We start from the raw sequence: 23,894 nt of genomic DNA, 5'->3' as shown, positions 1-23,894 counted from the left end.
AAAAAAATGTTTTACAACTTCTTCTAGAGAGTATCAGCTGTTCCAGTGGTATAGAAAAGTCTGATGACAGTAGTATAGTGGAAAATGCCATTAAAAAGTGCAAGCACAAAACTTGAAGACTTTAAAACTAACTTCACAAATTGAATTCTTTAGTCATCTCAGTTTATATGATTTATGACATGTAAAACACACACAGATGATTGTAAAATACAAGATTTAAGTGCCTGAATCACACATAGATCAATGGTATGTCATTCACGATCCAAGAAATACAATGACTATAGAAAGTCAGTAATATTTAGGACCATTTACTTCTAATTATCTTGGCAAAGACTACTTATGAGGATTTAAGATCAGAATCTTTTTTCCAAACATTTTTTCTGAATTATGCAGTAACACAAACAGTAAAGCTCCTTCAGAAAAAATACATTCTTACACATTTTCCATTTGAAGATTTCTATTTTCTCACCTACCAAATCCTGATATAAATGAAAAGAAAGAAAACTTAAAGAGTTAATAAAAACTTAAATCAATAAAGATTATTTTCATTCTCAACTTGTATTATGAAAAAGCATAATTACCTATCACTATATCGCATCAAAAACCTAGTGCTTAGCAGTCTTTCAGAGCAGCCCAGTAGGACCTACAAAGGCAGGCTATTCCGTTTCCTAAATGTAACTAACTTCTTTTTCTTAAATTACTATCTAAAGGATTTTATATAGAGCTTTTACCAACACACTTTTTTTTTCTTCTTTGAAAGTAAATGTTTCCCTGTAATTGTGAGAACACAATTGCTGGGCATGGTATCCAAAAAGGAAACAGACGGACAGGTGAACTTCAGAGCTCTCTTATGTAAGCATGTCCAGCAATCCCACTCTATTAAAAAGGAACCAAATCATTTACCATTTATTTGCCTTGTAAGCTATTTAGAAGAATTGGTTCTTAATTTGCACCTCATTCTAGGACATCGAACAGAAACTAAAACTGAAGTTGGCATCTGAAAGATGAAGGCAGGAATGTTTACCAGAGATCTACCACTCCCGAGACGACATACAGGACAACACAGTAAACTGCAAGTCCTTGAATTAGCCAGTTACTTCATTAAGTTACACAGCTGCATTTTTGGACCTAATTTTCCAGGCTTTTTGTACCTTAAGAGGTATTTCACACAGGGAGATGAAAACTTCCAAGTGGTTCAGTATAAAAGATATAGTGCTTACTATAGGCATGGAACAGCCTCCTTCTAAGACAGCCTGCACTGTACTTGAGGAAGTGCATGACTTGAATCCTTTTAGAGACCATAACATCACACTAAAAATGTATTCCAGCCTAGCAAAAATTAACAGTGCTTGCAATCCTAAAATTGTCTTCTTGGCTTCAGTGAAAGGAGCTGCAAAGACAAAACAAGATGTTTCACTGCTCACGCAGTCAACCTGACAGTGCCTGAAGTGTCATCCAGTGAAGATAATCAAGGGCTATTAAACACCAACCCAGCTTTGCTATTTTTAGGCAGCACTGAACACAGAGTTAAAATAAGGCTGACTTGCGTATTCACATCTCTGTATCTAATCCGACGAATCCATAGTATGCTTTTTTTTCCCCCTCAGACCTAAAATACTTTATCTTCAACAAAAAAAATATTTTTATAGAACTCAGGAGTACTTAGCCATTCCTATCAGCCGAAGGTTAGTTCTCAACATCTGCTTTCATCTCCATTTTTTTTCCAATGACATGTTGTTCCAAAGTAATTTCTGAGTGACAGCTATATTATTACCACTTTGGAGGGAGGGGAAAGGGGAAAAGTAAAGGAAGAAAAGAGAAAAAAGGAAGTAGGAGAGAAAGGAAAATTAAAGCGGGGGGAGTGTTACCATGTTAGGATAGCATGGCCTGACAAAGTGCAAGTGACAGCATGACCAATGAACACTGTTTTGGTACCAACAAAAGAAAAGCAACTTCGTTTCAAGTATTTTACCTATTCTTGAGTAATACATGTTTCTTTGTATGGGATACCTTCTTAATGTGTACACTTCCTCTACGCACACCGAAGAAACTATGTCTGGGTACTACAATGGGAAACACAGAAGAGAGCTATCAATTAAAAATGTCCCAAAATATTGGACTGCATGTATGATACAGTAAAAGAGTACATACTACCATAATTACTCTTTATGGAGGACCTCCCTCTATGCATGTAACTACATAACCTATTCTCACCTGGGGGAAAAACAGGGAAAGGAAAAAAACAAAGAAAACAAACCCACACACAAACCTTTTCCGAGAGACAGTCATCTTGCAGTCAGTCATACTGTGGGAACTGTCTCCCTCTCTCTCCACTCATAGTAGAATGAGCCCTATGACACCTGTATTTTTGACTGCCTGGTTCAGTGCCCAAAGTTAGTGTTGGAGTCATTGGATTCATTTTTACGATCATCCATCTCTTAAATCAGACCTGTAGGCGAGCATGCGGGCATTGTACTAGATAACCTTTAAAGGTCCCTTCCAATCCAAACTATTCTATGATTCTATGATGTTCCAAACAGGTCATATATAATGGTGATTTGATCAACTCTGGTACCTTACATACCTGATACAAGGGACTTCAAATTCACAGGCTTAGATATCGTGAAAGCAGGTCATCTATACTCAGCCTCAATACCGTGGCAAGTGTGTTCTTAATTTATAAGCATAGTGTGGATCTCCAAATTCACTATTTTTTTTTTAATAACTTCAATAAATCCCACAGTTCTCTGTTTACCATCTGCACTACACAGAAAGATCAGTGTTAAATGCCACAGATGAAGCACATAGGGGATGATGACATTTTATTTTTTAGAAAGCCAAACCTGGGCCAAGAAATGAGCTAAGCATTCAAAAAAAACCATGAAATGCCAGAATACAGTAAAAGGCTCCACAACTCCTACTGCATCGAGGAAAAAAAAAAAAGGGCATCTAGAAATATTTTTTTATTATTACAGAAGATTCAGTTATACTGATCTTAGAAAACACAGCAATTTTGAGTGCTAATAATTAATATCTTAAAAATAACCCAAAAGATAGTACTTTCAAAGAAATTAACAGGTCTAAGACACAAGAAAAGTTTCTAAAATATTAATGCATATTATAACTTATGCGTGCACACACTTCACAAGCCTTGAAAAAGGACAATCCCCCCCTTTATCTAGTTGTTCATGAAGCCCCACTGTTCTTGACTACGTTGCTCAAAATCCCTCTACTCTAATAAATCAAGAAATAACCAAAGGATTTTTAATGGTGAGGAAGTTAATACTATGGTTCTTTAGATGAAATAAAACCAAAAGGAACATTTATTCTCTTAGATGTCACTGCAGTTGCTGACTGGTATAAAATAGTTCCCTTCCCCCTCTTTCTGCCTTATGTACTTATTTTATTCCACATGTATTACAAAAATCCTCTCCAATTTCTCAAAATTTTTCCAGGAATTAAATTGGCAAAAATTTTAGTAGGCTGCCAGAATTCCTGTTTAAAGCTTGAGCGGGCCAAATACAAATAAACAAATGCAGCATTCAGTTTTTTTTCAAATTTCTCTCCTTAATTTGCCTGATTTTCTTAGCAAATGGTCAAAGTTTCTCAGTAGCCCATCATTCCATTAAAAAAACCCCAAACAACCAAAACCAAACACCACCAACAAAAAACCCCAAACAAACAAACAAACTTGTCAAAAATAAGCAAAGATGCACTAGCAACCCCTCCGATAATTTTGGTAGTGTTCTAGTCAAACTTCACTTTCTCAGCCTCCTTGGTACTTATGGGCTGCCGTGCAGCCTGGTTTTATCCTGAGAACTCAGCAGTCGAGCTCCTGTAGTCCCCGTGTCTCTACACTGACAAATTTAACAAACCAGAGGATAATTCCTTTTAGGCCTTCATAATCTCCAATGCTTTGTTTGCATATACACCTTAAAAATGTTTTATGTTTTGAAACTTCCTGAAGGCAGGCAGCTGAAGTTTTTGGACATCACTAAGTGCTTAAATAACTAAATTTCACATCAGATTTTACAGGAAACAATCACTACGTATCTAAAGAAGAGAAAACAAAAAGAATAGTTTTAATTCCAAGTATAAGGAATTGTTTTTTCACTGAGCAACCTCTAGTTTAGTTTGTTATTTACTTAGAGGACATAAGTTATGTTCTTAGATACGTATGTTTTACTTTCTTTTCTCCCATTTAGAGAACGGTAATTGAATGCTGCACATATGAAGCTTGACTTTTAATCAAACTGGCCTGTATTCCAGGCAGCCAAAGATTTACTAGAAATCATGTATTGAAGAATTCAAAAAATAACCTGTATTCCATTTTACCCCAGATACAATCTCTATCTTTAGCACAACAAATAAAATTAAGTAAAAGTGGTCATCGCTACAATATTAAATTACATCAAATGCAAGTGGAATTCACATACAGGTTACTTGCACACAGTTCTTAAATGCCATCAAACATTTTGTAGCGATCGGGCAGAAACAAAAGTCAGCCCAACATTTACTAATAGATTTAATAAGGTACAATTATGTTTGTTATATATTGACAACTGCATGCAAAGTATCTATTAAGAAATGATAAATTCGCCCACCCCCCAAAAAAACCTGTGCGTTTTACTGTGTTAAATACTCTAATTCAGTGATCCATGTTATAAATATTTGTTTACATCTGTTTCAGTGCCTTGAGAAAAATCTGTGTAGCTGGAAGCAAGAATACTAAGTAAATGATATGTTTCACTTAGATTTTCTATTACTGCTATCTACCCAAGAAATAATAGAAAACCAACATACTGCACTATAATAATCACTATTTGCAATCCTAATTGTATGATAAGTTAAAGTGATTGTTTTAGGATAGTATATTCTAAATACTTAGTTTCTAATTAAAATAGAGGGTACCAACACAGTAACTGTGACTTACTATCCTAAATTTAGGAAAGCTTAAAGGTGACTGATAAAACCAAGAACAACATGAAAATTTAATCTGAACCTAATCTAGCATTTTACAATGCTCAAAAGGTATCTTAAAACAGTCATTTGTTCCAGGAGTTTATCTTACCTATGCACAACTGATAGAGGCAAATTTTTAAAGGTCAGTAAAATCTACCTTCTATCCATTAATCAGCTTTATTCTTCTCATATGTAATAATTGCACCAACTAATTTCCTGACGAAAAGGATTAATCTTTGTAACAAAGAGCAAGGTAAGTATACAATGGATATTTTGAAAAGGTCATTGAACTTGTTGCAGTTAAGATTTGACATATCTGAACTTCAAGAATCATACATCAATCTCTGATGCGACCAAGATTTCCTAAGTAAAAACAACCTATCTTCTTTTTGAAATTGCTAGATACCATATGAAGCAAAACCAAGATACATCAAGTGTGTATAGGAAATTTTTAAACACATCTCTCCACTATGTAGTTGTCAGTTTCCACATAGCAACTATAGAGAAAGATGTGTCATATATGTAAGTGATAATGCCCTAGTAGAACACTATGAAATTAAAATTTAAGGTTACATTACACTATTGCTTTGTATTTTTTAAACAAAGATTCACATACAAAGGGAGGTCAGAGTATTAAAGTGAACTGCTTTTAGTCCTCTTTGAAGGTTAAGTCATGTTGTGCAATAGTCCCCTATTTCTGAAAAAAGCTAGTATTTCAATAATTATTTTGTATATGAAACCCAACAACATACAGGACACCATACTTACAAAGTAGTGTGCCAACGGATCCTGTATGTGTCTGTCTTGAAACTAACTGGCAAGCACACCAACCTCAAACGTAATTCAAGAGAGCATAATAAAAGGCAGTCTATGAGCATAATGAAACATCAGACAAAGTAGGCGTGGTTTTACTTAACTAGGTAAAGCTTTAGTGTCTTCCTTTGAACTTCTTCATGTAAGAATACGAGTGACATGAAAGGGGGAAACATTGAGGAGACTGAGTAAGGTGAGGGACAAAACAAGGCATCCTTAAGTAACAGCAAAAATCCCACACTGGTTACAAATAGGTAAGAAAGAAAAAGAGATGTGACAGTGCAGCTCTCGACCAGTTAAAAATTTCAATGCTTTGTACATTAAGCAAAGTTCTTTTTAATGACTTTTTTCCTATATCCACTAGAAATGAGGATATTTAACATTTATACCAGTCAAACAAAACTGCAATAATAATTCATTTTCAACTAGTGATTGCTCATGAAGTTGCTAACTCACAAGAACACATGTAAGAAGCCTGAAGCATACCTTTTCTATCATGGTATGTCTTTGGAGGGAAAAGCTCATGTCTGCTGAATTCTTTTGAATAAAAAAATCTTTTACCAGCAGCATGAAATTAAAATCTTGTGGAAAAATAACCAAATAGAAAAAAAATATATTACTGTATACATAATCTCATTTATTTTTATCAGAACACAGACATCTGCATGAATCGACACCAGCTTGCATAAGCAAAAGTAAAACAACTCAACTGGTTTTAAATCTTGGAAAGCATCTGAGGTTTGTGCTGGTTTCCTGCTGAATTTGAGCTCAAAATAGCTGCCAACTGCAAATTGCTTAAATTAGTGTGGAGACAGAAGTTTGAAAATAACATGACAATAAAATCTCCAACGTGAAAGCAAAATGTTTGGTTGCAAATGGAAAAAGAATCACAGGAATAAGATTTGATAGGCTGACACATCTGTACAAACAATATATGCTTAAAAAACCCACGTACCATTAAAGAGTAACTAGAACACCTTCAGGTGAACTTAATTTGGCTAAAACACGCCAATTCACATACACAGTCTCTTCTTGAACAAAAAAATAAAAAGTTTAAATATAAATGCCTGCTAAGTATTAGTTCTACATAAATTTAATCATGTGCATATCTTCATTAGCTTCAGGAAGAAGCTACAGAATTTTATTTAAAAATTAAAAAAAACAAACAAACAACAAAAAACCAAAAAACTTTTAACCTTTTGGATTTTATTCCCATTACTAGCCTACATATTACATACAAAAACCCAAAACCTAGAAATTCTGAAATGAGAAGAGTACTAAAATTAGAAGAAACTATCCATAATTTGGGCTTTTTTTTGTTTGTTTTGAAGATAATCGAAAAGGATATTTGCCCCACAGACACCTAACTCCATAGAGAGAAAAGGAACAACATGACAGATTTTAAATGTATTCACAAATCTAGTGGGGGTTTTTTTTAGTCAAGAATTAAGTCACTTCTATGTAATGAAAACATTTTTTCCCCAAAGAAACAACTCACAATGTTTAAGATAAAAATTTCAAGAAATTAGTACTAATTCCTGGTGTGACCTAGCACAAAGCGATTCACTGTGCACGTGATAAACTACAATCTGTATAAAGGTACATAATGAAATTATCTAGATTAAAGACTGGTTAATTGGAATATTTGGAAACCAAAGCTTTTTGTATCATTAATGAAGATGAACTAATTTCTACCATCACACTACCTTCACACGATTCCCACTTCAGAACTAAAGTACCAGATCAAATCTACGTGCTTGTTCCAAGCTGTTACGAAAAGAAATGGAAACTGGTGCTTTCCAAAGAGGGGAAACAAAGAAACAAAAATATAAAGGGAAAGACCCCCCCATACCAAATCTTACTTATCATTTTCTCATGCTATAATTCCAGCATTAGAATAATTTTCCTCCTCACTTGATCATTTAAAAAAAAAAAAAAAAAAAAGAGAAAAAAAGGCACACAACAAAAAAAAACCCCACCCCCCCAAAACCAAACAAAAAAACCAACCAAACAACTAAACAAAAAAAAAAAACCAAAAAACCCAACCAAACAACCCTCCTTCCCCCCCCACCCCTACCACCCACAAAAAACCCCAAACAGCTTTTGGAGCACATCTTCACAATAAATGTTCAAATAAAATTCCTATACCTTCCATTCAAAGACACAAAAAAACACATGCTGTTTTCATGCATATGGCTTACCAATATGACACTGAAACAGAGTATTTATTTCAAAGGTAATATAAAAGTCATAGCAATGGCCATGGATAACGTTAAGGAAATATACTTAAGTAATTTCCTTATGCTGCTGTTCTTCCTCACAAGGTTTTATTCAAATTTCTCCAATAAATAGAACTACAGTTTGCTAAGAAAAGCTGTAATTAATGTCTTCAACTGTACTGTACCAATGTATCAAGATAACATTTTTTTTAATGTTCTTTAGAGAAGTCTCATTAAAAGTGTAATCTTACACTTAGATTCTTCCAACTTTATTTATTTAAAGTGCATAGACTAAAGAAAAGAAACACAGTAAATGTCATTATACTTTGGGATTTTAGCACTTAGATAAAATACATGGGTATACAAAGTACCTCATACGCAGTCATCAGTTTCACAACGTGAAAATATGTTTGGAGTAATACTACAGCAAAATTAAGTCATACATGGAACATGTATTTTCCATGCTCCTCCTTACAAGAGTTCTAGTTTTGGCACCATATATGAAGTTCCCATGTAATTTAACAGGGTATTTCCAAAAAAGCAGCTGATTCACCTTTCCTATTGGTTGCAACAAAGGAAACAGAAAACAGCTTAAAAAAAAAAAAAAAAAATCAGCTATCCATACATGTAAACTTGAAGATTCCATCGCTGAAGTGAAAACTGTGAAAAAGTAAAACTTGTTTCACTAAGTCTAACTGTATAGGGCCAACATAAAAACGATTCAGTCATTTTCTGAACTGTAACTAATCAACTATGAGGAAAAACTGTTCAAGCGCTAAAATCTGAAGATTAACAATTACATGTATGTCAAAAAATTAACAAGTATGTTAACTTTCGAGATGCATCTATTCAAATAATTTTTGTAACATTTACCTGTATCCAAGCGCTTTACAGGGGACTCATCATCAACCTCAGAATCTCCACATGCACTCCTTGATCTTTTCCTTGGGTGCAGAAGTGTCTCCAACCTTGGAAGGACTACAGACAAAAAGGTTTTGGTCCCTAGCTGTGGAGAAGTTGGCTGGGTTTCAGTGTTCTTTGCAGACTTTTGGGGGCTTATACTTTTCGATTTGCAGAAGAGAATGGATGTACGTCTGTTTACATCAGTTGATGACTCAGCTACAGCAGAAACAGTCGACTCATTGAGATTACTGTCAAGTAAGTGTTCTGGAGTGTGTCCATTTATTTCTTTCTGAATGGAAGTGCTATATAATTCATTATCAAATTTTACTCTTTTGTAAAGCTTACTCTGCTCTGGATTGAGTTCTACTGGTTTGAGGGTTGGTGGTTCTGAATTAGTCTCCAAGTTTGAAGGAAGAGGTAATGCATCTGATGGTTCAAGTTTAGGGGGAGATTTATCTCCTGAAAAAATTATAAATAGAGTGTGATTTTTGAAAACCTGTAGTTATAAAGTCTATTATAAAACTCACTATAAATGTGCAGCCCACCAAATAAATTGTTGTTTGGAAACAAAGCATAACATTTTAAAAACAAACCTTGTCTAGCAACAACCTGTCCTAGTTAGTAGTTCCTACTTTTATACTGGGAACGTAAAAGGGATAGAAAAGTAGGTGTGTATAGTTGGTGTTAACAATTTACACCTGGATAAATACTTTTTACTTCTCATGCAGTTATGTTAGTTTCATTAACTAAGAAATCTATTTTTTAAAATAGAAAGCTGGGGTGGTGGATGATTATCTGTTAAATGCAATTACACTGCCATTCAAGTAAAATTTTTGATAATATATATTTTTTATCTATTTCACCTTATCAATATTCACCTTGCCTAAGACAGATTTTATCAGATAAGCATTAAAAAAAAAAAGTATTTGTAACCTGATCTACTAGAGCGAGCTAAAATGTGTTATAAAATTTACAGAAAGGCAAGATTTGCAAAGCTGTTTTACAGTTGTGGCTAGAAGTTTTATCTACCAAAAAGAAAAAGAAATTTAAAAAGGGGAGAAAAAAAAAATGCCCCCAAAGTCTTGCAGCTTGATTAGCCACTACTTGGCAAATACACACTTGACAATGCAGACTTGATAGGAGAAATCAGAAAAACCACCCTCTACCATTTTTTCTTCCTTCCCTTTTTTTTTTTAAAAAACATGATCATGTCCCAGTCGATTCCAGTAATTCCATGCTGGGAAAAGACAACGGAGATATAACTGTGAGCGTATAAAACTAGTTTCAGTTTTTCATCCCAACTGATGGGAAAAGAAAATAAACATTCTACTGTTGCAGCATTCCCAAACACAAGTAGAAGGACTTCCTAACCCATAATTATCAACTCAAAAAGATGTTAAAAGCTTCTTTCTAGCTTCCAAAAGAATCTTTTAAAATATAAATTAATAAGAAGAAAGAAGATGCTTATTCTAGAGTAAATGTATGAGACCAACGTAATATTTATGCTATCACATGAAATTTTAAAATTTAGTGAATTTTTCTATGCCACCTGAAAAAACGTGTAAAAACCCAAGGGTTTAAGCCCTGTATCTGTAGTGGATTAAATATTATCTCTATATTGTTCTGGTTTTCACTCAGCAATGGTTACTTGGAAGTCAATGACTTCTAAGTGCAGAAAAATCTCTGCCTCATTGTTTAAGGTTTAATCAAACAATAGCATAGTTCATATTAAAAATATATTGTTAAAATAAAGTGTGACTATGCTCACATCCCTTGAAGGCATACAAGTTTTAGAATTGGTAAATAATATTTCAGGAAGACATTCAGAATGAAATTTATGGTCAGATAAGCACATTTGAAGTACCACTAATTAAAAAGCCTGTAGTTTAGAATGTCCAAGGTGACTGTTGTGAACAAATTCTGATTTTCTTACAATTAATTAGAAAATATTCACAAAAAGATTTAAGCACAGAAAAACGCTTGAGAACTATTTGGACACGAAAACCTAAATTTCATGGGGTTATTCTGGTACCATATTTTTCACATGATAAGAAACTGAAAACAGAATTGCAAGGGGGTAATTCACAGCTCTTCTAAAGACAGCTCCTGTAGAGATCCTGGGCACAGGATTCTACTCCTTTCCTCATCTTTCTTTTTGGCAATTTGTTTTCTTTACTCCTCTAAGTACCTCCCATTTCAGAATCGCAATTTGAACTAATGACTATTACTCTTCACCAGATCAGAATTGTAACAATGCCAATCAACTCTGGATCATGCTCTTCATCATGCTTTTTTTTAAAAAGCGTACTGTAAATATAAGAAAACAGCTACTGCTCACTTTTGGACTATTTTTTGCACAACAGCAGCAGTGAAAGGCTGCGTCATAAAAATGTTAAGCTACAAGTAAAAAAAGTTAGCGTATTCATTGTCTGCCAGAAACTACATTCCTAAAGAACTATATTCAGTAGTATCATCACTTGAAGAGTAAAAAACCAAAACCAACCAAACAAAAAAAAACAAATTAAAAAAAATAATCATTAAACATCTTAAAAATACTTAAAGGCCTCAGAACAAGATAAGCATGCTGATTCACGTACACTTTTTCTACTATTGTCGTTCAAATCTCAAGCAAGTTGTATGTTTGAAAATCATTCTCTTAGTCACACTAAGAATTAAATACCAAGTTGCTGTTTGAATGGCAGTTAAGGACAGTCATTTTATTGACTTCACCTTTCAAAAATTTTGATAGCATCAAGCTGCACCAGACACAGACTGTTTTGTTTATTACCATGCTTCCACTTTCCCTTGAGCTCCTTCCTCCTCCCATTCAATGCACTTATTCAAAATGCAACACTAACTCTCCTAAAGAAAAATAAGTTAGCTTTTTAGAGAAGAGCTGATCATGAAACAAACTCAATAGAACTCTTTTTTTTTTTTTTTGAGAGACTAGATTTTCTTTGCATCATTTAAAAATGAGCAATAAAGACCTCAGTAACCGATTTAAAAGCTAAAAATGCAAATACAATATTCAGCTGAAATATAAAGTTAGGTCTTCCTAGTATATTGCTCTCATTGAAATTAATGGGAATTAGCCAAGAGTAGATGCATTTCTGAGACCAATGTTTTGAGGAGGAACAGAAGCGCAAGGGGAAGGCCTGGTTAGATACGGCTGACTTGGTTCTACAACATGAAATTTGTTAAGTCCTATCAATAATTAGCTTTGTTTAAAAAAAACAAAACAAAACAAAACAAAAAAACCCCAACCCAAACCTACCCTCCACCCTCCCCAGAGTCTGGAGTAGAGAATAAAAAAAAGCTACAAAAGACAGTACAACGGCCAGAGTTTTCAGCACCACTGACCTAGGCTCACATGATCCCTAATACATATTTTGGCATTTAAGTGGATTTCCGAAAGTACAAAGATGTTTTCCACTCAGGCATTTCCGATTCCTTTTTGTATGATATTGTTTGTATTTTTATTTCTTAACACCTAAATTTTTAAAAAGCCTTGCTACTCTGAAAAATAATGGAGGGACGTTTTGTTTAAAAAGATCATTCTTATATTCTTATTTGTTGTGATTAAGTAGCTATTTGCCCATTTAAAAATTAAATACAATATTAATTTATTACACTCCAATTCACATGATCAAAGCACCTTACTGAAGAGGTTCAGAACAGTACTGATTTAAACATGGTTTAAAATCTTACCTTCTTCTTCTCCGTCTTGTTCTAATGCTGCACTTTCTTCTTCAAAACTTCCAATACCTGATTCTATTTGAGGAGCTTGGTTGTGTTGCTGACTTAGTTTGTTGCGAATAATGCTGATTTCTTTCTTTAACAGCTTTGCTCTTTTGCTCCTTGACCCACTGGATTTCATTGCACAGGTGAGATCAAGTTTTTCTAGCAATTCTCTCAGCTGTTCTTCCAAGGACATATGTGCTCTGTTTGCAGGATTCAGTAATCTATCCACTGAAGTCAAAATACGTATAATTGAAAATGTGTTAGTGTCTCCCAGAATATTTCCCAGAATAATAATACCAATAGGAGGGGAAAAAAAAAATTCACTTGCCAGAATTAAAAAAATGTCATCAAAAAGCTACTTAGATTACAGTCTTACTAGCTTCACCATTACCAGTGAAGAAATGTTGAAATTAATTCCTACTATATAATTACTATTCTTCTTGATCAGTATTTTGCTCGAGAAAACCAAGTAGTAGAGCAAAGAATTAAAAGGTCAGCAGGAAGACATAATTAATCCTTCCCACCCTAATAAATTATTTCCTTCTTGTCAAAGAGAAGGGCAAGATTATGGTTATAAAAGAAACACGTTAATTATTCTCCTTTACTGCCAAAACCTCAGAAAACTGATGTGTATGTCAAAAGAAGTCATTTTAATTCCTAGTATTACAAACGTGCTTGATTTTTTTTAATTCAGTTATTTAAGAATGTGCTTAAGTTTATGCGCACTGGTAGTCATTTTCCATGACTTACAACCATATACAATCATGTGAAAGAAAGTGCTCAATTTAAAAACCTTTTTCATGTATCTTGTTAAATTAGGCTCTGGCATTGTCAAAATCAGAATCTGGATAACACTGTTTTCTACCGACAGATCTAGAAGAACAGAAATACTTGAATCTTTCAAGCCATGTTTTTAACGGGGGGAGCGGATCTAGTCAGCAAACTGAATAGCAACAATCTTAAACATCTGTATGGAATGCACACACTGTATGTAATGAAAAATGCAACTTTTAAAAATAATCCAAAAACATCTTACCATCTTCCCAAGAGAAAGGCTGGGGTGACTCAAGTTTAGGCCGTTCAGGTAAGTGCATTCCAGTTTCATTATTATAACCGATTCCTTCAGCATCTCGTCTAGCTTGCCTGAGAACCACACCTCCTTGATCTCTTAACCGCACTGCAGCTCTATAGAATATTGTATCTTTTGCATTGTATTTCATACAGTTATCTATGATAAGATTGAAGTCTTCTTCAAACTCACTGAGGTTTTTATAGCCTTGAGCATCTAACCGTTTTCGCATGGTAGAGAAATCCATAGGATGTTTAATATGATCCAAATAGTCTGGAACCTTTGAATAAATATTTAAAACACGAACAGGTAAAATTATCTTATTACAGACAAAGTAACATTAGCTATTAACTGATCCACATTTTTTAACATATTTTGTAACACCTCAAATCAAGAACTTCAAAACTTAGCTTAGAATTGCACATCTTGATATTGCAAACGTTTGCATGCTAACAGTTCACATACTACAAGATTCTGCATCTTAGGTAACAAGTTGGAGCTCTACTAAGAGATGCTGAAACTACATGTTTTTAGAATTCTGTGGTTTTATGTATATATTATACGTGTATTTATGCATACGCATACTTATAGATATATTTATACATACGTACACACATGTATAATACATACTTGTGTGTAGTATATGCACACATACATATACATACAGTTTATATAGACACGTATACATGTCTACATGTTTATACACACGTATGTGTTGTATATGTATGTATGCACACATACACACACACATACACTCTATCTAGTTTCCCAGTGAATGAAAAGGAATTTCACTTGCAAGTAAGAACACACTATCCACACTTAAATTTTTAAGACACCCTTCGAGACTTTGCTTTATCAAATAACCTTATCACAAAAGATCAATATATACCCATGTTATTCCGTACAAGTATTTCCCAGAAATTCTTTTGGTATATGAGCATAAATAGACCTTCATAGCAGTAAGTCATAACTCATTGTCCTGGTTTCGGCTGGGACAGAGTTAATTTTCTGCCTAGCAGCTGGCATAGTGCAGTGTTTTGGATTTAGTAGGAAAATAATGTTGATAACACACTCATGTTTTCAGTTGTTGCTAAGCAGTGTTTATACTAAGTCAAGGATTTTTCAGCTTCTCATGCCCAGCCAGCAAGAAGGCTGGAGGGGCACAAGAAGCTGGGAGGCGACACAGCCAGGACAGCTGACCCAAACTGGCCAAAGGGATATTCCATACCATAGGATCTCATGCCCAGTATATAAACTGGGGGAGTTGGCCGGGAGGGGTGGATTGCTGCTCGGGAACTAACTGGGCATCGGGCAGTGAGTGGTGAGCAATTGCATTGCGCATCACTTGTTTTGTATAGTCTAACTCTTTTAGTATTATTATTGTCATATTATCATTATTATCATTATCATTGCTTTTCATTCCTTTCTGTCCTATTAAACTGTCTTCACCTCAACCCACGAGGTGGGTTGTTTTTTTTCTTTTTTCGATTCTCTCCCCCATCCCACTGGGTGGGGGAGCGAGTGAGCAGCTGCGTGGTGCTTAGTTGCCGGCTGGGGTTAAACCACGACACTCATAACGTAAATTATCAGAATAGAGATTTAAAAGTAACACTGCTCCCAACTCTGCATGCAATGATTTGTTTCTTGTACTTAACTGCCACCAAGTCATATCTAAACGTAAGGAAATACAGCTTAAAACATACCTCTTTAAGGTTCACTGGCTGAGCAAATATACGAGCAGAATCCTTTTCCTGCAGCTGATCCAGAACTGATCGCAGAAGTACAGTGAATGGAGTAAGATGAAGTTCCATAGCAACCTGCTCAATCTTGACCTAAAGAAGTAACAATTATCCTATTAAGCATTTTTCATTAAGATACTGTTTTAAAGTTGTTTTGCAGCAACAGTAAAGTACTATTAAATATGAAACACAATATATTTAAGTAAATGAGTTCAATGCTACTTTCAATATCATCAGTTGGCATGTCTGACATACATGTTCAGCTGATGACTTTATACGAAAAATCATTCTCATCCCTTCATTGTAGACTCAACTTCAACTCCAGCTTCTCAGAACTCAAATTTGTATTTTATCTATAAATGAATTTTGTTCCCTTTTTTAACTGTATTTCTTTTCTTCGAAAAGATGGTACATAAGAACAGCTTCATATTTTGCCAACGATGTGAAAATAACAACAAGAATTTAAAGGTAACACATTTAAAATTAAATTTCAGTTGTAGTGTACAAAGAGAATTTGATGAAGATTTACAGACTACATAAGACCAAAACAAAGAGTAATTTTAAAGACAATGTTCTAAGTAAATTCCAAGAAAGTAATTTAAAAAAACCAGAATCAACAACATCTTTAAATACTTGATCATCCTTCAGAATTTTCATTATTTTTGACAATATTACAACTCCTCTAGAGTTTTATTTTCAGGCCATTTAAAGAGTTATCAACGTTGAAACAGTCTTGTTATGGCAAAAATAAATTCTTAATGACACATTAATGGGGCGTGCGTATACATTTACTATAAACATATAAACAAAGTATACACACACATAAAATACATGTGTATAAATAGTAATATATGTGTATAGCAAGTGACATGTGAATGTACAGGAATGATGTATGGAATTCCAGAAAGCACTCAAGAATTACAAACTATATTAGCTTGCAATGAATGTTCACAGCTTGCAAAAAGTAAAAACGGAATGGTGTTTTTATAAAGACAATTAAAGACTCCTAAGTGCAAACATTTTGGTTTCAAGTTTTCGTATAAAATGTTACCTTTCTGCATTATTGCTTCCTCAAATCTCTCCTCCCAGCAATGTTAACTCTAGAATGTCGTAGAACTTAGCTGCACCTTTTTTTTTCTTTTTTTGGTGACAGAAGAATGAAAGCGCTACTCAGTATAGTAAACTATACTCAGTATAGTAAACCTTTTCAGTTGCGAAAACCCGAAGAGATCAAATTTTCTACAGTTCTTCAGAAAACAATTGTCTTTGCAAATCTAACAGAATGGTTTGTTAAATAATTTCTCTACACCAATGCACGCAGCATGGGCAACAAACAGGAGGAGCTGGAGGCCGCTGTGCTGCTAGAAAGCTACGACCTAGTTGCCATTACTGAAACTTGGTGGGACGAATCCCATGACTGGAACGTGGCTATCGATGGCTACGGGCTGTTCAGAAGGGACAGGCGAGGAAGGAGGGGTGGAGGGGTTGCCCTCTACATAAAGAAACAGATAGATTGAAGAGCTGTCTCTGAAGAATAGCCACAAGCAGGTTGAAAGCTTATGGGTAAGAATTAGAGACCGAGGCAACAAAGGGAACTTTGTGGTTGGTGTTTACCACAGGCTGCCCGATCAAGGGGAGCCTATTGACAAAGCCTTCTTACTTCAGCTACAGGAGGCATCGCGCTCGCAGGCTCTCATCCTGCTGGGGGACTTCAACCACCCTGGCATCTGCTGGAAAAGTAGCACAGCGAGCTGTAGGCAACCCAGGAGACTCTGGAGGGCATTATGGGTAACTTCTTAAGCCAGGTAATAGACAGCCCTACCAGAGGGGATTTGTAGTCACCAACGCAAGTAAGCTAATCGGAGATGTCAGGATTGGAGGCAGCCTGGGCTGCAGTGGTCATGCACTGGTGGAATTCACAGTCCTGAGGGATATGGGTCAGGTGAAGAATAAAGTCAGGACCCTGAATTTTAGGAAAGCAAAATTCCAGCTGTTCAAGGAGTTAGTCGATAGAACCCCCGGGAAACTGCCCTCAGGGACAAGGGAGCAGAACAGAGCTGGCAGATCTTTAAGGATGCCTTCCACAGAGCACAAGAGCTCTCAATCCCCAGGTGTAAGAAATCATGAAAGGAAGGCAAGAGACTGGCATGGCTGAGCTGGGACCTGCTGGTCAAACTAAAGGGCAAGAAAGAAATGTGCAGGCAGTGGAAGCAGGGACAGGTATCCTGGGAAGAATATAGGGATGCTGCCTGGTTGTGGAGGGATGGGGTCAGCCAAGGCCAAGGCACAGCTGGGGCTGAACTTGGCAAGGGACACAAAGAATAATGAAGAAGGGCTTTCTACAGGTATGCCAGCCAGAAAAGGAAGGTCAAAGAAAACGTACTCCCCCAATGAACGCAACTGGCAAACTGGGAACAACAGATGAGAAGAAGGCTGAGGTACTCAACAACTTTTTTTGCCTCAGTCTTCACTGGCAATCTCTCTTCCCACACCTCTTGAGTGGATGAACCTCAAAGCAGGGACTGGGGGAGCAAAGTCCCTCCCACTGTAAGACAAGATCAGGTTTGACACCACTTGAGGAACCTGAGCATACGTAAGTCTACAGGACCTGATGAGATACATCCCAGAGTCCTGAGGGAATTGGCTGATGTAGTTGCCAAGCCACTCTCCTCAATATTTGAAAAGTCATGGCAGTCCAGTGAAGTCCTTGGTGACTGGAAAAAGGGAAACATTGCACTCATTTTTAAAAAGGGTAGAAAGGAGGACCCTGGGAACTACCAACCTGTGAGCCTCACCTCTGTGCCTTGGAAGATCATGGAACAGATCCTCCTAGAAGCTATGTTAAGGCACATGGAGGACAGGGAGGTTATTCAAGACAGCCAGCATGCCTTCACCAAGGGCAAGTCTTGCCTGACCAACCTAGTGGCCTTCTATGATGGAATGACTACATCAGTGGACAAGGGAAGAGCTACGGATGTCACCTACCTGGACTTCTGTAAGGCCTCTGACACGGTCCTCCACAACATCCTTCTCTCTAAATCGGAGAGATATGGATTTGATGGGTGGACCGTTCGGTGGATAAGGAATTGGCTGGATGGTCGCATCCAGAGGGTAGTGGTCAACGGCTCAGTGTCTGGATGGAGATCAGTGACGAGTGGTGTCCCTCAGGGGTCTGTATTGGGACCAGTACTGTTTAATATCTTGATCAATGACCTAGACAGTGGGATCGAGTGCACCCTCAGCAAATTTGCAGACAACACCAAGCTGAGTGGTGTGGTTGACATGCCTGAGGGACAGGATGCCATTCAGAGCTACCTGGACAAACTCAAGTAGTGGCCCATGTGAACCTCATGAGGTTCAACAAGGCCAAGGGCAAGGTCCTGCACCTGGGTCAGCGCAACCCCCAGTATCAATACAGGCTGGGGGATGAAGGGATTGAGAGCAGCCCTGCCCAGAAGGACTTGGGGGTACTGGTGGATGAAAAACTGGACATGACCCGGCAACGTGCACTCGCAGCCCAGGCAGCCAACTGTATCCTGGGCTGCATCAAAAGAAGCATGGCCAGCAGGTTGAGGGTGGTGATTCTGCCCCTCTACTCTGCTCTGGTGAGATGCCAGCTGGAGTATTGTGTCCAGCTCTGGGGCCCCCAGCACAAGAGAGACATGGACCTGTTGGATCGGGTCCAGAGGAGGGCCACAAAAATGATCAGAGAGACTGAACACCTATCCTATGAAGAAAGGCTGAGAGAGTTGGGATTGTTCAGCCTGGAGAAAAGAAGGCTCCAGGGAGACCTTATTGCGGCCTTTCAATACTTAAAGAGGGCCTAGAAGAAAGACAGGGACAGACTTTCTAGTAGGGCCTGTTGCCATAGGACAAGGGGTAATGGTTTTAAACTAAAAGAGGGTAGATTCAGACTACCTTCAGACTATAAGGAAGAAATTTTTTACGATGAGGGTGGTGAAGCACTGGAACAGGTTGCCCAGAGAGGTTGTGGATGCCCCATCCCTGGAAACATTCAAAGTAAGGCTAGATGGGGCTCTGAGCAACCTGATCTAGTGGAAGATGTCCCTGCTCATTGCAGGGGGGTTAGACTAGATGACCTTTAAAGGTCCCTTCCAACCCAAGCCATTCTATAATAATTTTATGTATTTTAAACAGTTTATGTGAGTGCACACATGCACGTATGTTTCTTGATCCTACACGAGGATTAAAAGACAAACACTGCAGTCTTTCTATTGCAAAAACTGTGTGTAAGAATATGTAAACTATCTTTCTTTCAGAAAAGTTTCACCAAATTAAAATGTACTCCACTTACCTGTTCTCTTTTTAATTTTTCACGCTTACGTATAAGTTCAATCAACAAACGCGCTCTTTCAAGATCATGGCGCAGCCTTTGCCAGTATTTCAGTTTTTCTTTTAAGGCTTGCATTTCTTCATCATCTTCTCTCTAAGAAAAGAATCAAAAGGTTTTCATGAAATGAAAAACTCTAACCTCTTTTTATAAGCTAGTCTTATGCAATTACAGAATGTATTCACACGAAAGGAGAAACTACTGTCATATAGTTACGGCACTTGGTCATAAGCTTCATATGGCAACAAAAGAAAACCTCTGGTCAGGGTATCTTCTAGAGTTTCTCAACTGTCTAGCTGAAAACAAAATCTATAAACTGAAAAGTAATCCTATGGTGAAGGCTGTTTACATTAGAAAAAGCAATATAGCAAACAGCAACCTAGCAGTATAACAAGCTGCAAAATAAGATTTGGTATTTTCACATCAAAATCCAAACCAGGTGAACATCATCAGCTTCTTCAGAAACTCAGGCCCGACAGAAACAAATTCTTGTTGTGCTCAACACTGTCCACCTCCTCCACACCCAGGCGAATTAGGACACAGTTGTAACAGAACAAAATCATTCTGACTTCTGAGGACAGGAAATGAAAGGCAGTTCATTAAATAATATAGTAACTTTAAATGGTACTGCAAATGGGTAATGCAGTAATACCACCTTTCAGTGAATGGATGAAAGAATTTAATTCACATGTTTTCAGGAAGAAGTAGTGTTTAAACGCTTGCAGTATCTAGTTTGATTTGTACATACAGAAAACAGAGCCTTTCTTGTTTGTTTTTACTATTTTTCATAAGAAAAAGGAGGATATTGGAATACTACTTATAGTATTCAAATGGTATTGGTAATTCACCAGAAATAAGGCCATAAAAAAGTAAAAGTCCTGATATTAGTACCAAGTACATAAAAGAAACATCTGCTTTGGAAAATTATTACATTTAAAATGAATATTTTATAGAAGAATCTCAGAAATAGATCCAAAGCTTTGTATGCTTGCTTGTACCTAGCATAATGCAATATACACTTGATAAGTAATCGTCATGTGTTTTTTTTTTTAAATGAAGACAAACAAACAATAAATTCCATAAAATTCCATAAGTTATAAAAAATAGAAGACAGAGGAACAAAGAAAACTGGCTAAGCAGATAAACAATAACCAACATTACAAATTATTACACTCAAAGTAAAAACCTCCTTAACAGAAGGATAATTTAGCAATATCATAGGTCCTCTAAAGGAAGCTTGTGCAATTTTTCAGACAGAAGGTTCTAAAAATAGAATTGCAAAAACTGGCAGTTTAAAAAAATATCTAATAGATTCGTGAGTGCTATGATTTTATGATCTGCATCGTATTTTATTGCTTTACACACTTTGTAAAAGTAAAGGCAACTACCTGTGGAAGCTATGAAGTTAGTTTTATTCAAATCTCTGACTTCACCGAAGTTGAAAATCCTTAACTACCAACTATCTCTGTATTACAATATAGCGATCTGGAAACAACAGTCTGTTCCTCTTTTAAAAAAAACCACACAAAAAAAGACCAAAAAATTGTAGCTAGAAACTTCTAGTTCCCTTTCCTAATGACTATTACTACTGACAGTTATAATTTCTTTTAAGGAGTTACGTCTTGAATTAGACACATAATAATTTAACTGTAGAGGGTGAGAATAGATCAAAATAAATTTTGACAGAACAAATATTAATACGCACATTTTCAATTTCTTAAAATTCTCAGAGACTCACTGAATTAGAAAGTCTACACTGCCACTAATTGCTGTTCTCCTATACCCCTTCATCTCTGAGTACAGATCCCATGTGTGGAAAAGCAACCTAACTGTTAACTGACACAGCCATACAACTTTTTCATAGCTTTACTGTTTTTCAGGACCAAAATTAAGTTGTGGCTACTGCTAAAAGTAGAACGCTTGTCCTCCCTTTGCTTGCAGCCATTCAGAGTCCACTCTTTTGCCCTATGTAATTGCATAGTTCATGAAACTGGGGAACCGATCCTGCTGAAAGCTAAGTCAACAAAACCATACTAGTTTTAGGGTGGGTCAGGAAACTTAAATACGGCAAGAAAAAAAAAATGTTACTTTGTTACACCAGGTCTTGGGGTAGTTCATTAGACACTTAAGTATTTGGCTAAATCTGAAGGTGCAGTTGCATCTTTTTTTTTTTTTTTTTTAAAGATTATTCTTTGGTCAAACAAGTGATTCAACTAAATTTCATTCCATAAGATAGGCAGGTAGGTGTAAATCTGTAGATGTGACCCAAAGTATCAAGAGCTCCTTGTTTGATTTTTTTGTGCACACATACACTCCCTTCTTGAACATCACTCCAGCTTGGCGATTAATAGCAAGCCTCCAATTTTTTGACACTTCTATGCAAAGTAATGTTGGTAGACACAGTTATAATAGCTAAGACAACCCCCCTTTACCCTAACCTATTTATTACTTGACATACAACATATACCTTAATTAGATTAAAAGATCCAGGCAAGCTGAAAGAGCATGATGCACTGGTTTCCAATATCTAACTAGTGAAAACTTGGATAAAAAGAGTTCCTTTCAAAATTTTTAGTTTTCAAAAGCTTTCTGACAAGGAAAGTTTCTATTAACTTGCTGGTAAGGAGTTGTTCTTCCAAATCTTTCTTTCTATAACAAAGCCAGAAAGTCTCTTCTGGCTGACAACACAAGAAAAATTTAGAAAGAAACTCTGTGGTATTTTCTGATGGACTTAGCTCTTGCTGAACACCAAGTGTTAGCTAGAAAAGCTAAAAGTGACACATTTATTAATGCTGAGGGAAGAGGGAAACACTTCTAAGTCTACACACAGATCATACATCAACTGAGAACTGGTCTTCAGGTCCAAGTCCCGCCATGAGTATGTTACCAGTCCCTGCATGCTAGCAGGAATACTGTCAGTGTACCAACAGATCCTTCCTTATGCTGGATGTGAATACATGGGAACAGCCTCACTCCCTACAGGGACTGTAATTTAATATAAGCCAAACAAAAATAGAATTACAGTGATGAAACTGGATCTTGATCAATACAATTGATTTTATTAAGACCCTCTGCTGGCAGTTGTATGCCAATCAGTCAAAACCATTTAGTGGTTGCAACTTGTGTTCTTATCGAAATCTTCAGGGCAGATATGACCTTAGTCATCAGCACCTTCTACTTTGTTTCTCCAAACAGCAGTTTTAAACCAACCTCACTACAGCAGCAACAAGCTATTACACTTAAAATTCATGCCTTATTTTTATTCAAGCATTCTTTAAGTACAGAGAAAAACTAAAATAATGGGGATGTAGAGTATTTCCAATACCTTTCCTGAATTTCTAGCTGGAGAGAAAAGTGAAAGTATAAACCATTCTTTCAGAGGGTTCCTTGTTCCTACAGATGGTGAGGTAGTATATAAGCCAAGATCTTCTTGCCTGATTTAGAACTGTTAGTTGATATAACATCACCTTCAAAAGTATATCATAACTCAGCTCTGAAACATGTTAATTAGCAAGTAATTCTAAATCATGAACGCTTCCCCGCCTGCCAAATTTGTTTTAGTAAATAAACATTAGAGAGGGATCAAAACCACCTTCCACTAGGCATCTTGAAACCTTTTTCAAGGTTTTGGTTCCTCATCGTAACATTTCTTTTCAGTTTAAATAATAGTAATTAAAAAAAAAAAAAATCTCCTCTGAATCCATATTACATCAGTGTTTATGTTCCTTTGATTGACCGAAAACCTACTTAGGTTTCTTGATGTTCTGACCTCTCACATAAAGTAAAAAGAATTTTCCCATCTAGACGAAAATGAACAAAATAATCATCTACATCTCAAAAATTCTGAGGCATTCTCACAACAGTTATGCCACAGATGTTTATTAAAGTCTTCATTATGGTTTGGCTTATACTTGGAGTAACTAAGATGACTAATGCATCAAATGCTTTGAAGTTATGACTACTATAATAGGTATTATAAATACACAGTGAAGATGCTATGGAGAAGACAGAGTGTCATACACAGGACACTTGCTACTCACTGAAAAGCACTACCTACACATTTTTCATCAACAGAATCATTTAATACTCAGCTTTGC

The 23,894-nt window shown here is 36.2% G+C and overlaps 1 protein-coding gene across 4 annotated transcripts in view; it reads right to left on the bottom strand.

Moving 5' to 3' along the window:
* Positions 1-23,894, bottom strand: part of BRD1 (bromodomain containing 1) — a 66,818-nt gene that overhangs the window by 20,177 nt on the left and 22,747 nt on the right. For 3 of the 4 annotated variants that reach the window (XM_050895763.1, XM_050895788.1, XM_050895772.1), the window contains exons 4-8: positions 19,762-19,893; positions 15,411-15,539; positions 13,675-13,987; positions 12,606-12,866; positions 8,868-9,356 (exon numbers count right to left, since the gene is read on the bottom strand). In XM_050895763.1, the coding sequence (XP_050751720.1) occupies positions 8,868-9,356; positions 12,606-12,866; positions 13,675-13,987; positions 15,411-15,539; positions 19,762-19,893 (1,324 nt within the window). The remainder of the gene's footprint in view (positions 1-8,867; positions 9,357-12,605; positions 12,867-13,674; positions 13,988-15,410; positions 15,540-19,761; positions 19,894-23,894) is intronic. The other variant, XM_050895780.1, reaches the window with a different exon arrangement.

The sequence above is a fragment of the Gymnogyps californianus genome, chromosome 1 (genome assembly GCF_018139145.2).
Source record: "Gymnogyps californianus isolate 813 chromosome 1, ASM1813914v2, whole genome shotgun sequence".
In the NCBI taxonomy this organism is placed as follows: domain Eukaryota; kingdom Metazoa; phylum Chordata; class Aves; order Accipitriformes; family Cathartidae; genus Gymnogyps; species Gymnogyps californianus.
This window is presented reverse-complemented; position numbering and strand designations above follow the sequence as displayed.